The sequence below is a fragment of the Typha latifolia genome, chromosome 4 (genome assembly GCF_019914945.1).
Source record: "Typha latifolia isolate L0001 chromosome 4, TyphaL0001v2, whole genome shotgun sequence".
Classification (NCBI taxonomy): domain Eukaryota; kingdom Viridiplantae; phylum Streptophyta; class Magnoliopsida; order Poales; family Typhaceae; genus Typha; species Typha latifolia.
Window position 1 is genome coordinate 14,158,995 of NC_133089.1, and position 13,525 is coordinate 14,172,519.

The 13,525-nt window shown below is 39.0% G+C and overlaps 4 protein-coding genes across 7 annotated transcripts; 2 read left to right on the top strand and 2 right to left on the bottom strand.

Moving 5' to 3' along the window:
• The first annotated feature begins 2,646 nt into the window (after positions 1–2,646).
• Positions 2,647–4,346, top strand: LOC140786999 (cyclic dof factor 1-like). Its single transcript, XM_073135727.1, has 2 exons — positions 2,647–2,815; positions 3,154–4,346. Exons 1-2 carry the CDS (start codon positions 2,723–2,725, stop codon positions 4,165–4,167), a joined length of 1,107 nt encoding a protein of 368 aa, XP_072991828.1. The 5' UTR covers positions 2,647–2,722; the 3' UTR covers positions 4,168–4,346.
• Positions 4,347–6,543: 2,197 nt separating this feature from the next.
• LOC140786236 (transcription termination factor MTERF15, mitochondrial) lies at positions 6,544–9,413 on the bottom strand. The gene is made up of 2 exons (XM_073134513.1): positions 7,389–9,413; positions 6,544–7,183 (listed from the first exon to the last, which is right to left on the bottom strand). The coding sequence occupies exon 1, from the start codon at positions 9,358–9,360 to the stop codon at positions 7,987–7,989; it is 1,374 nt and encodes a 457-aa protein (XP_072990614.1). The 5' UTR covers positions 9,361–9,413; the 3' UTR covers positions 6,544–7,183; positions 7,389–7,986.
• LOC140786005 (probable calcium-binding protein CML46) lies at positions 6,710–7,285 on the top strand. The gene has a single exon (XM_073134166.1). The coding sequence runs from the start codon at positions 6,710–6,712 to the stop codon at positions 7,283–7,285; it is 576 nt and encodes a 191-aa protein (XP_072990267.1).
• Positions 9,414–9,957: 544 nt separating the features above from the next.
• LOC140786237 (uncharacterized) lies at positions 9,958–13,196 on the bottom strand. 4 transcript variants are annotated; one of them, XM_073134517.1, is made up of 4 exons: positions 13,047–13,196; positions 12,292–12,795; positions 11,269–11,303; positions 9,958–11,186 (listed from the first exon to the last, which is right to left on the bottom strand). In XM_073134517.1, exons 2-4 carry the CDS (start codon positions 12,593–12,595, stop codon positions 10,239–10,241), a joined length of 1,287 nt encoding a protein of 428 aa, XP_072990618.1. In that variant the 5' UTR covers positions 12,596–12,795; positions 13,047–13,196; the 3' UTR covers positions 9,958–10,238. The 4 variants fall into 4 exon arrangements, with proteins under 4 accessions (XP_072990618.1, XP_072990616.1, XP_072990619.1 ...); XM_073134515.1 differs by having other exon boundaries at positions 12,277–12,795; XM_073134518.1 differs by having other exon boundaries at positions 12,292–12,822; positions 13,047–13,186.
• Positions 13,197–13,525: the final 329 nt, after the last annotated feature.

Sequence of the window (13,525 nt, forward strand, 5' to 3'; positions counted from 1 at the left end):
TTAGTTGCCTAAAAGTCAAATAAAACACTAAACTTTGTCTATACTGTTACTGTAGATAAAGCTCGTATTTTTAAAAATATTTTTATAAATTAAGCTTTCACAATTTAGTTTTAACACTTAATAAACACTAATCGGGATGGAATTAAAAGTATAATATTCTATCTATTCAGAATAATATTATATATTTTTTCTAATACAATATTCGAGATTAAATGACCCTAGTTTGGTGTTTCGATACAATTTTAGTGATATAGGAGGGGAGGGGGCTTAATTTTATTCTTTTATTTTAAAATTTAATGTTCTAATTTGTATCCAATCCTTAATTTTTCTCTCATCGTCCTGCGACAACAGCAACCATTTATAATTAATACACAATGTACAATGTTACACCATCACTTATGAGCAATGTATTTTTCAGATTATATTTGTTTATCAAACAATAAGGTGTGGCTCAATATTTTTCAATAAACATGGCTCTATTTATAAAAAAAGTAAAATAAAAGGAAAGTTTTATTTATAATATAAGTCAAAATATATGGTATTATTAGATTCAGAGTTTGATTTAGGTATTTGGCTAACTCACACTTGAGTCGGTCATGCTGGGTTTGAAATAAAAATTCTTCGACTTAGTGGTTTGCAATTATTGCTCATTTTCACATAACTCATAATTATATATTTTTCTTGACATATCAATTATTTTTCTCGAAAAATATATAAAAAATGATAAAATAATTATTTGATTTTTTTTTATTAGATGAAAGAGTGCATACATACAGGGTCTTAGTGTGATTATCCCTCAAATAAATTTCTTACATGTGGACATATAGGTTTTGGGCCATGGCCCATTCATTAGCTTTAATGTAGTTTGGACACGTGGCAACTTCGCTGGCCATTGTGAGAAGCTCTGGGCCCACAGGGCCCATGAAGCGTTCGCTGAAAGAGTCAGAGTATATCATTTGATGCGCCATGCTACTTGGTGGGCCATTTAAACTTTAAAGAGAACAAGTTGCTTCCTCCAACTGCAGCTTATTAATGGAGAAATAGAAGGATGTGCAATGATTCCAATGAATCACCTCAACTTATCCAAAAACATTATAATGTTCCTAAACTGGAATAAGAACATTGAATAACTATTGCAAACAAACTGCAAGAGAGCTCATAAGATCTTTATTCTCGCTGCCATCCAGATCACCCTCATTTCCTTCTCTGCTGAACTGCTTCAGTACCCTTCTCTGCAAGATATGTTCTCTAATAAGCTACAAACAGAAGATCATCCACTGCATCTAAAGAGTTGCAGAGTGTACCTGAGCTGCCAAAGTTGCTCCAAGTCCTAAGAAGAAACATAGGAATGAAGAAGAACAAAAAGGGTAGACTTTTGTGAGACTTTGAGAGGATTACATGCTGAAGGTTTTGCATGCATGCAAGGAAACAATGAGATAGGTGAAGGTCAATGCAATCACTAGCAGATAAAGGAAATGAAACCCTTTCCATGCCTTTATTCAGATTCATGAGCTCTTCTTTTATGGAGCCCCATATCTTATCTTAGACCAAGATTTAAGAAAAGAAAAAATTCTTCAGTGCAATTCTATCTATCTAACATCACTCTCCTTCCTTTAGCTAGTGCCACACTATGGAGCAGGCTCCATTACCTTAGCAATAGACCTTCAAAATTACCAAAGAATCCTAATATGAGACAAAGAAACCAAGTACAACAAGAAGGTTGCTTGGTAAATTTGAGTGTGATACAAGAAGATAGAAATTCTAACAAAAGGGACTAGCAATGTTGTTGGTGGAAAGATATCATTAGATGTAGGAATCTTCAATAGGAAGTCAGGGAGATAATTTTGGAAGTGGGGAGATATAACAAGTCAAGTTTTTGGAAGGCTGGAATGCACTACCAAATATAGTGAGGTGTGACATTAGCTAGGTGATCATGATTTAGTAATTTTGTGTTTTTAAAATGAAAGATGCATTGCTTACTAACTCATTTAGTCAATTGAGTCAAACTTTATTTATTCATATCTAACACTAGAAATTAATTACTTCATTTATACCCTCTATAGAATTATTTCATCCAATGCTTAGCAAAAAAGAGAGAACAAGGCACAAACAAAGAAAAAAAGTCTAAGGAAAAGCTCACCACACACTAGAAATTGAAGAAAAGTTAGAAGGAATAAAGAGAGAAACTAAAGAGTAAAACAAATAACCCGCAACAATAATTATTTTAAAAATATATTAATTTTTTGAACGAGATTACAAACAAGATGATATGACAACATCGTAGCTAATATATCTCACGACTGCCATATACTTGGAGGAATAGAAATTTGGAATTTTTTTTTTCTTCTTTGACCAAAAATTGGAAGAGAGGAGTTTATTATTGGTGCTGAGTTCGAATGGCCACCTTCTGCTCCACAATGCTTGGTGTTGTGGGGGTGAATTCTTGGGTGACGATAAGAAAGGCCAAAGGAAAAGGCAAAGAGAATAACTAAGAGAATCAAATAAACCCATCTCCGAAGACCACAAAGGGAACTTGTGGCTCAGAATCCCCTCCCCACTGCTGACGTGGACTTTTAAATCCGGGCGGGCTGGGGAGGAACTCGAGCAGTTAAAGGAGGGGGGAATTGCATAAAAGGAACAGAGCGCACAGAGAGAGAGAGAGAGAGAGAGAGAGAGAGAGAGAGAGAGAGAGAGGAGCAACAAAGGAGAGAAAGAAGGGGAGATGCCGGAGATTAAGGATTCTTCTATAAAGCTCTTTGGAAGAACCATCTTACTGCGGCAGACAAATAGAGATTGTTACAAAGAAGCAGAAAAGGTATATATTGTTGAGTTCTTTGTTCATTCTTTAATATAAGGGTTTCTCCAAGGTTTTGCTTGGGTTTTTCCAACTACTTTGGTCTTCTTCTTTTTCATTACGATTCATTTAATGGGTTCTTAAGAGCAATCAAATCTTGTAGTGGTTCTAGAAAAAAAGGAGAAGGAATAGAGATGAATCTTTTAGTTCTGAATTATTATGTGCTTACAAGTGGTCATACAAAGTTGGTGTTTTAAGTCTTTCAAGCTAATATAGATTTGTTATAGGAGAAAATTTTGCAGCATGATTGTCTGTTTCTTGCTCAATCTAATAAAGACTATAAACATTATAATTTTCAGGAGTTTCAGAACAACACTGAAACTGCTGCTCATTCCAAAGACCAGGATCATGAGCAGCCAAATTCCAGAGAAAAGTTGGATGATCCCCCGGACGACGACGCGTCTACGAAGAACTCAGCGACTGATGCAAGTAATTCGAAAGAGGAAGTGGTAGCAGCCAAGAAGCCCGACAAGATCCTCCCTTGCCCGCGCTGCGACAGCATGGACACCAAGTTCTGCTACTACAACAACTACAACATCAACCAACCTCGGCACTTCTGCAAGAACTGCCAGAGGTACTGGACTGCCGGAGGCACCATGAGGAATGTTCCGGTCGGCGCTGGCCGTCGTAAGAACAAGAATTCAGCATCCCTGTATCGCCACATGACTCCCGACTGCGCCGTTCTGAGGTTCGGTAATGAGATGCATCTCTGCGAACAGATGGCGGAGAATTGCGGCCAGAAAAGGTTGCAAGTGGAGGATGCCAATGACCACTCAAGTGGATCTTCTTTCACAGGATTAGGTTGTAAGTTGGAGGAAGAGAAGGCTAATGTAACAGTAAAAACGACTGGGAATTGTCCAGAGATCCAAACTCGTTGGCCTTGTCTTTGGAGTAGTCCATCACCTGGCTTCTGTACTTCAAGTTTTGCTCTTCCATTCTATCCAGCTGCAGCAATCCCTGGTAGCACTTGGACCATTCCATGGCTCTACTCGCCGGCTACTTCATCCACAGCTCCTACCTCAGGCAAGCATGCAGGAGAAGGAAATGGGCTCAAAGAGAGCACCACACAGGAGAGATGCATTTGGGTGCCAAAGACGCTCAGGATTGATGATCCTGATGAAGCCGCCAAGAGCTCTATTTGCGCAATGTTGGGCATCAAGAACGACGAGGCTGAAGCGGTCGGCGGCAAGAGTCTCCTCAACGCATTCCAACCGAAAGACGATTTTAAGAACCACGCCGCGAAGAACTCCAGGCTCTTGCATTCCAATCCTGCGGCTCTCTCGCGATCTCTGGACTTCCAAGAGAAAGCTTAACGGAGATTATAAAAATTTTGCTCTCTTAAACTGTCACAACTGAAATTTTCCAATTAGGAGGAAGATGTCCACTCAACATGTAAATAAGGAGATAAGTGAGAGGTGAGGGAATATATATATATATATATATATATATACATATATGAAACTTATATAATTGAAGAACATCCTGTTCATCACCTCAATATTGTCAACTTTTTCTTTGAACTGAATTGAGACCATATATGTCAAGATGTAATTCCATCTCCATAACATGGAAATTTGCATTATAAAGCCTTAAAAGAGCAGAGACAGTCACATTACGAATGATTGAGATAATTCAAGCACAATCTTATTCTCATGCAAAAGGTAGAGAAAATGAGCAAAGCTACTGTGGGTCTTCTTTACTTTGAGAGGATAAGGTCGAATAGCTAATCCATGGAACCAAGCATCTTTCTTTTTCATTGCTACCTTCCAATTGAATCCTAGAAAGATAAGAAAGAAGAAAAGGAGAATAACGAATGCAAAAAAGATGCACTTTCTTTGTTCAGTGGTATAGAGAACACTACACTAAGAACAAACATAGATTGGTTCTTTTGGCACAAAAAGAGAGGACAAAAGATAGAGCCTTATCTATTCGATGGTGCCAGATATAGCTTTCTCTATGTTACCATACTGAGAAAAATGCCTTGAATTCTTTTGGAAGACCTTTTGACTCTTTTCTAAGGTATCCTTTTTCTATGTTTCTGTAGATATTACTTTTTAAGTTCCACTAAATTCAAGTAGAAGATGCTAAGAAATAGATGAAAAAAAAAAACAAAGTGAGAAACAACGTGACAAAATCGAATCTAATTTTTCTGTTTGGGGAAGATAACGGATCAAGTTCAGTCAAACTAATTTAAATCTAATGGGAAAAAAAAATAAGAGAAGAAAAATACATCTTCTAGTCAAGCATCTCTGTATCTTTGGACTGCAAAGCAATCTTCTAGTACTACATGGATTTAATTTGGTTTACAACAGCACCAGAAATTACAATGCTAATATACATGGGTATGGTCTTTTATCTTCTTCAAAGAAAGGAACATCCTAGTCATAGAGTAGCTTAATCAAACTGAGGAAGGAATAAGATCTCATTCTTTTTCAAAATCTACCATGCTTTGCCATTGCAAGTCCATGGCGTGGTCCTACTTAACTTTCCTAGCCACTATGAAGTCAAAAGAAGTCAAGTCTTCGGGGGTACTCTCTGGCATCAACTTAAAGTAGTTCACTTAGGCCAAGTCTTAAATGCACATTCCAGTTGAAGCTAACGAGGAAAGTAGAAGTGGAGACCAAACTGGCCTCACTAGAGACGAGAGGAAGAGAACTTTTCAGCAAAATTACATTTAAAAAAAAAAACGAGAAATTGAACACTATTGCCAAAGTGATCAAAATCAGATGATCTATAACTTTGCTAAAATGCTTAGCTTAAGAGTTCGCCAAGGATTTAACAAAGTTTTATTTTAAAACTGGCATGAACTTGGTGGTTAACATGTCAAGGTAGTTGGTAGAAGGTTTGAGATGCATCGAAAGTATTTAAACGAAAATGCTGAGAAAATTCGAAGAAAATGATGCCTACGTAGCTTCTGACTCTCTATGTGCCTGTCTTTCTATTTCTTTAATGTCGTCTTTAGCGGCTATGAATTTTTCTTTCCTGCAGAAATATACTAATTGGAGGTGACGAGCTACTAAAGATGGAGAAATGTCATGCTAATATTATTGTAATCTTGTAGATGCCATGAGGATTACAGACGAAACAACAGTGGATTGGAAAATGTTGGAAAGGATGTAAAAGAGATCAAATTAATAACCAAGCTACAAGCTTGATTTAAGCCCATTTAATCTCTCAAATTAATAAATCAAACTCAAATTACTTGATTGGAATGGTGAACGAGATTAACAGCAACTTCTTACTTCCTATAACAAAATTGAACAGATTGTATTAGCATTAGTCTTTATGCTTACAGATTTCTGCTTGTTTGCCTAAAAGCAGGAGCAGGAGAATGGTTTAAACTGAAGAAATACTATGCCTTCTTTGATGCTTCTCGCTTTCCATGAAATTTCCACTTTAGTCCGGAATCAAAGAAACTTCCAACTTGAGGAACCTGGTTCCTTCCTACAACCAGCTCTTGCCAGCCTTAATCTCTTTTCCAATCCACACCTATTTTTCCTAATTTCCACCATCAATGCACCACACAAGAACCTTCCTCTCTTGATAGCTGCCCTGGTTTCTTCCAGACAAGAGGGGCAAAAATCCTCCTCCTTTTCAGATATATATGTACAGAATCATCTCAATTAATATCCTATTCTTTTGACTAAAATGTCCTTCCAAGAGAAGGTTCTCTGCAATGAGATTAAACGTAGGAATAACATGAGAAACCACGCTTTTTCTTCTTTTTTATTTTTCAGATAACTCAGGCATCTTATAAAAGACCCAACTTCAGGTACCCTATCATCATTGAACTAACACCAATCTCTTCTCTTCCTCTCATCTCTCCCTCTCTCAACCACAACCAAATAGAAATTGATGGAGACATCATCAACCACTGCAATATTCCACTCTCTTTCTTTTCCAGAATCAGTTGGCTTTCTCTTCTTTCATACTGTATTTGTCTGGGTCGTCATGGTACTTCAGATGTTCTTGCCCGCCTATCTATCCCTACTACTGTCTTACATTAAGCCTTTCAGAAGCTCATCCATGGTGCACGACGAAAAGAAGATAACAAAACCATCAAGACAGCATGACTGCAACCATCAGCTGACAGGAGAAGATGTGAAGATGATAATTGGCAGAATGGGGTTAAATTTCAGCCAGGATGATGAGCAGCTCAAGGGAAGCATGGACTTTGAAGAGTTCTCTAACTTGTTTGAAGAGGAAGAGCCCAGTTTCCAGGAAATGAAGGAGGCCTTCATAATGTTTGATGAGAATGACGATGGTTTCATTGATGCAATGGAACTGCAGAGGGTTCTTCCCAAGCTGGGCTTCAGAGAAGGGACAGACCTGCAAGCATGCAGGCAGATGATCATGGCATATGACATAAATCATGATGGAAGGATTAATTTCATCGAGTTTGTCAAGCTTCTGGAGAGCAGTTTTTGCTGATATTAATGAATTTCCCTTCATTTTCTTCTTCAGAGAGGTACAAAGACTATTTCTGATGAGAAACTAATGAAAGCAATTGACATAGTTAATTGGCATGATCTACCTGTCACGACTCTTGCTCTGTCTGTTATCCACCATCAGCATCTCACTCTCATGCCAAGGATGAGTACACTAGAACAGCACAGGATCGCTATGTCATGCCACCCAATGGTTAACATGAAAGGAGAGAAATAAAAGAATCTTCAACAAGAGAGCCTCCTCCATTCCATACCTCAGAAGGATATTGACCTGATTGTATACCTTTGAAGTGATAATCCTCATAAATTTGTTGGTGGTCTATATTTTCCTCTGCTTAAATTTTTATCCCTTCCTTGTATTAATAACTGTTTCAGTTCTATCTTCATGTTTTATCCATTTATTTCCATTACAAAATAGACAATACAAAAGGACAAGTTCACCTTCTTCAGCCTTTCAAAAAACCTTGAGATTCCTTGGTGCTTCAGACTGATACGGTGATACCAGTGTGCAGATTAAATTTCTAAAGCAAGCATGAAATCAATCCCTGCTCTTATTGGTCCACAAAATAGGTAGCATTTGGTTGCATTATATTACTCTAACCATTCAAGGTCCTTTAAATCCATAATAATACGTCAAAATCATTTGTGAAGGATGCCAGCTCATTTCGAACTCTAGCACAATTGCTAAGCGAGGGATTCCATGAAAAGCCTCATGTTTTTCACATCCTCTTTTGACCCTGCGAATTTCTGTGGCTTAAACAGCTTCCACATTCCAGTTGGATGATGTGATTTAACTTCTTTCTGTCTTACTGGTCCTCCAAAAATCTTTTCGCACTCTGGATATGGTTTCACAAACAGGTTATAAAATTTAAGCCTGCTAAGTTTCACTATATGATCCATTCCTACCTCATCTCCAAGACCACCAATTGATACCAAATATTCAATCACATCATAACGTGGAATTATATGTTTCTGAAGATTTACTCCCAAGTATTTGGGATAGTCAACTAGATACGCAGTGCCAAACTTAATCTTGTGGAGCAAAAACTCAATCTTTTTCTCTATGTCCTCCAAATCATATATAATCACTCTCGGTTCTTTAAACAATACCTTAAAGGCATCTCTATGAATCAAGCCATGCCGGCACAAGCAATCCACTCTAAGCTTCACATCGATTGCTGCTCTCAAGTGACCCCTACTGAAGATCTTCTCCTTAATTGGCTGCCTGCACTTCAAGCCATTCATCAATCCCACACACCGAGAAATTTCTCCAACTTCCATGTTGAGAAGGAGCCTCGGATCATCGTGTAGCACTGTCCTGACCTCATTTCGGGTGAAACCCAATTCTCTGAATTCCTCAAACAAGAGCCTCAACCTACCTTCAACACTTAGTGCAAAGTATCCAGGGAAACGACAACATATCCGATCAATCTCGTCCATCTTAAGCCCAATACCTCTCAACATATCAATTTTGCCACCAATATCAGACGAATCCCTCAAAAAAATCAGAGGCAATTCCTTCACAACGCTTACCAGTGTTTCATCTCTAAAGCCCATATTCTTCATAAAGAGTACATTTCTGCGGATATCTTCAGGCTTGATAGCGAACCTTCCGGATTGTTCTAGAACCTTCTGGATAACATAAGGAGGAACTAATCCAAGCTCCATGAAAACAATCTGCCATTCTCGCAAGAACTTGAGATCTAAAACCGAAGGACAAGAGCAAAGAGTCGATACGAGAGAATTCGGGGAGAAGCCCAACGATAGGAGAATCTCAATACACTTTTCGGCATCGGAGGGGTTAGACTCCAACAAAAAATTGTTCTTTTGGATGAATTCGAGAAGGTGGGATTGGGCAAATCCGTACCTTTGCAAGATAGCAGCGATAGCGACCTGCCGCGAGAACAGAGACGTTGACGGGGATGGAGAGGTAGAAATCCCCGAGAGACGTGGGTATTTGGAGAAAGACCGGATGTTCCGCAGTGGGCGAGACGAGATTTCTCGGAATTCGGGTGGAATGCAATGGGAGAGACGACGCCCTAAAGCCCTAATCGCCATTGTTGAGACTTGGCGTAGTTGCGTGACGCACTCGCACCGCTATGTGGCTGATTTCTCGAATTAAATACGATTGGTTGGCTACTTGGCTTACCAACAAATACCCAATCTGACCAAGAAAATAAACTCTATTTATCTTTTAATACAATATTTTTTCTACCGAATCTATTAAATTTTTTGTCTTTTGACTTCATAATTGATAGGGTAGTTTACTACTTTTTTGAGACAAAAACAGAGTTAAGTAGTGGATTCATACCTCACTGGATTTGCCTCTGCTTTTAGAGGATGACAAATTGGTAAGAATCTCATAGTTCCCTCAAATAGAGGATCAGATGATACCATGATTCTTTGCAAAATTTGATCTAAATCTGAAAACTAAATGATAATACTTAACTACCAAAATCTGACCCTATATGTGCATCGATTCAGTCTTTTTCCAGAATTCTCATCCATATGAATCAGAAGTGCTCTGAAATTCCTGTTGGTAAATGCATCTACAACAGCAGTACCGGAATGACAGAAATTAGACTTTCAGAAATCTGAACTGGATAAAAGAGAGATGAAGTCAAGGGAAATGCAATCTGAAACCCTTTGAAAACATAGAGAAATCAACTACTTCATTGTAGGTTAGATTTCATTAAACATGGAGTAGTGACAAACAACTATATGCAAAACAAGCAGATGATTCGTAATAAATAGCACCTACTTCCTCGTGAATCAAATTCTTCATACAAAGAAACCCAATATATAGATTAACCAATTATAGCTCTCATCCAGAGACAATCACAGCTACCAAAGAGGGAGTTAAGATCCTCACTTCCCCTACACCAAGGACGTAACACGAAATGCAATCTTGTATTTTACTCGCCAAGTGAAAGTTGTCACCATCCTTTTAATGTAGAACAAGACGCCTTTTCTGAGCACCCAACAGCCCCATGCTCCCCAGATACTCGTCCATGAAACAGGTGCGATGAATGGAACCCACTTCTCTTCAGATTTTCCACCCGGTGATCCTTACCTGTGTTTCCCTTCAATGACAAGTGTCTCTTGAGTCTATTCCGACTCAGCAACAGTGCGCTGCTTGCTTTTGGTACATGTAGGGCTCTTTCAACACAGTCACCCACTTGAGCACAGCTCCATGCTCTCGAAGGAGCTTCCTCCCCAAGAGATCTCAACCTTGGGAGTCCATTTTTTAACCTGCAAACTGCCCATTGCTCTGTAAAATTCTCCAGCGACTTCTCACATAGCGGACAAGGTGGATCATGTCTCTGTGTTTTAGGTGTGGTCCGGTCTAAGCATTCAGCATGATAGACATGGCAGCATGACAGAACACCTGCTATTGGCATATCTCCACTGCAAACAATTCGACGAGAACCCCATGGTGATCTCTGTGATAAAAGCCTCTCACAAAGTCCACATTTTGTGCTTTCATACATATTATTAGCTGACAAACCGAAGGATTCAGATTCAAATAAATCAGAGACATCAGCAAAATCAACACTGCTAGCACTACTCCATTGCATTGATTCTCCTCGAGTGTGACCAGCAGACCCCAGGGGACCAGGAGACTGTAGCCCCTTTAGTGCTCGAAAGGACCAAGAATCGGAACGTAAAGTATTACTGGAGCTTGTGGTGCCAACAGAACTACAACCTTCCCCTTCAAAAGAGTGCTCAGGAAGTGAGAGAGGATGAATTGGCTTGGAGATGAAAGGACGGCGGCTCGGAAGGTTGTGGTGCGCACATGCATGATTTTTGGACATGAGCTCACCTTCACTACCATCCGAATGAGAGGAAGTGGAACCACCATGATATGGCAGTCTTGAAGTTCCCTACAGAGAGAAGCAAATGTCATGCACATAGAATCTTACTAAAAGTTGGCTTAAATCCATGGTTAAAATAAAGTTGACTTACCTCCATAAACAATGAGAAAACTGGAGGTTCAGATGCTGGTGTGAAAAGAAAAGCAAAACTTCTTCAGTTAGCAGATGGAAAGACATGCATAGGCATATCTAATATTGTAAAATATAGGATAAGCACCAATTTGCATGTCCATATACTAAAACAATATTACAGAAGGAAATGAAAAAAAAAACAAGAATAAATAGAAGCTACTCACAGCAAAATTGCTTTATTTGTGGCACACTCTTCATATTTTATGATCTTTAAAAAACAATAACCAAAATGTGGTCATATTGGAAGTACAATGAAAATACTATGGTGCAAGAACTAGAAGAAATTCTAGAGTTACAATCAAACAAGTATCTGATTGAAGATAATAAGATGGCAACTTCTGACAAGTGCAACCACAATGGTGCAAAAAGTGGGGTGAACCTTGGTGACAAGTAAACTTGACTCCTTGAGTAAATACCAAAGCTATAATCTGTTTAATACTCCTTTAGTTAATTATCAAGAAGTTCTCTTTCATATTCTTGCTTCAATTATTATTAATAACCAAGAAAAAGAAATCTATATTAGTGACTATATTTCTCCAGGTTATTATTTTTGAGAATTCGCATAACCTGCAAAACATTAATACACATGTAGGATTGCATAATCACATAACATATCTACATGAGCAGATTCCAATATGTAGTCCACCTTAAGAACAAAGAACAAAATATGATTTATAGGATTTCAAGTCCTCATATTTGGTCATGAAAACTCTAGGATAAAGAATCAATAAGGCAAATGAAGCAAAGATGATTATCAAATGTACCATGTTATGTTGCCAAACATCAATAAGAAAATGGCCAGGCCTGAAACACCATTCTAATAGCACGCCACCAAGCAGAAGATCATGAATCAAATGTCCCTACCTCAAACTAGAATGTGAATGTAATTGCAGCTATCATTCATAATATCAAGCTACAATCTAAACCAAATGAACGGAACAAAATAAGGGAAGCTGTAGCAGCATACCTCTAACAAACTCACCAATATTAACCCCTTGCACCGGAGGGGGTGTCAGCTGCTGCTCTTGGAAGCTACCATCAGGGCTGCTAAAATATGAAATGGGTCCTTCTGAAGCAGAATAAGTATTGTTAGGAGGGTGATCACCCCGTTCCCAGCTTCTACTCCCTTTACTATTTGAAGACAGCGACGACCCATAATTTGCAACTCCACCATCTCCTTGCGACCCATAAGACAACCCTTCCGAATGGAACCGGTAGTCCCATCTCCTTGACAGCGGAGGTGAGAAGCTCGTGTTTGTCCGCCAGAATGGATCGTTCCGACCCATAGACCACTCTCTACTTGCCGTGCTAGCCCCATGTGGCCTCGCGGCCACGCAACAAAGTGACCCCGTCGCAGATATTCCTTAGAAGCGCCCCAAAGATTGATTTTTTCCAAAGCTATAAAGCCCACCAATTTCCAGACTATATAGCATGAGCCCAAAGAGAACTTCTTTTCTCCAACCAACCGCAAGTATCACGAAGGAACCTATAGGAAGATTTCAGTTTGCAATAACTGTAGAGTTGCACAAACCTAAATCAGATACAGCTAGAATAGAGACTACTATACTGTTTGCAGGCAAGACAAATGTGTGTGTGTCTGTGTGTGGGGGGAGGGAGACGGGGACTTTTTGGTGTAGCTTTGAAGTGAGGAAAAGCTTCGAAATCTACGGAGCCATGAGACAATCTACCGAAATAATTGAAGTAAACAAGCGAGAGAGATTGAAATAGAAAGCTTACGAGGGCGTCGGCAGAGACAAATAGAGTCAGGGGAAAGCGAAGAAGCGCGCATTTAGATGGTGAGCAAGAACCCTAATTTTATATTCCGCTGCTCTAGAGAGAGAGAGAGAGAGAGAGAGAGAGAGAGAGAGAGAGAGGGAGAGGTGTGTTGCCTTTTGCTGTGAGTGGAAGAGTGTTCTTCCGATTTTACCCCGATATTTTTGAGGAATTTCCTCCTCGGATCAGCGGAGTAATAACTGTACGCCTAGTGATATACGTCGGCACGAATCTTGACGTACCAGTCATCTCGTGATTTAAAGAAGCGGGGAGAAGGTCTCTAGACTCTAGCTGCATTCTACCACTTAAAAATTTGAAACGTGTCAGGCCTATTTCTCGTGCTTCTGACATTCTCACCTGATAATAATAAATCGGCAGAAAATTGTTAGATAACAATAGTGCTACCACTTCTTTATATATATATATATATATATATATATATA

Excerpts from the sequence above, each read along its gene's own strand:
- LOC140786999 (XM_073135727.1), top strand. The coding sequence starts at position 2,723 with ATGCCGGAGATTAAGGATTCTTCTATAAAGCTCTTTGGAAGAACCATC. Across the intron at positions 2,816-3,153 it reads GTTACAAAGAAGCAGAAAAG|GAGTTTCAGAACAACACTGA; the intron begins GTATATATTGTT and ends TATAATTTTCAG.
- LOC140786005 (XM_073134166.1), top strand. The coding sequence starts at position 6,710 with ATGGAGACATCATCAACCACTGCAATATTCCACTCTCTTTCTTTTCCA.
- LOC140786236 (XM_073134513.1), bottom strand. The coding sequence starts at position 9,360 with ATGGCGATTAGGGCTTTAGGGCGTCGTCTCTCCCATTGCATTCCACCC.
- LOC140786237 (XM_073134515.1), bottom strand. The coding sequence starts at position 12,595 with ATGGGTCGGAACGATCCATTCTGGCGGACAAACACGAGCTTCTCACCT. Across the intron at positions 11,304-12,276 it reads TATTGGTGAGTTTGTTAGAG|CATCTGAACCTCCAGTTTTC; the intron begins GTATGCTGCTAC and ends TTTTCACACCAG. Across the intron at positions 11,187-11,268 it reads TTTTCTCATTGTTTATGGAG|GGAACTTCAAGACTGCCATA; the intron begins GTAAGTCAACTT and ends TTCTCTCTGTAG.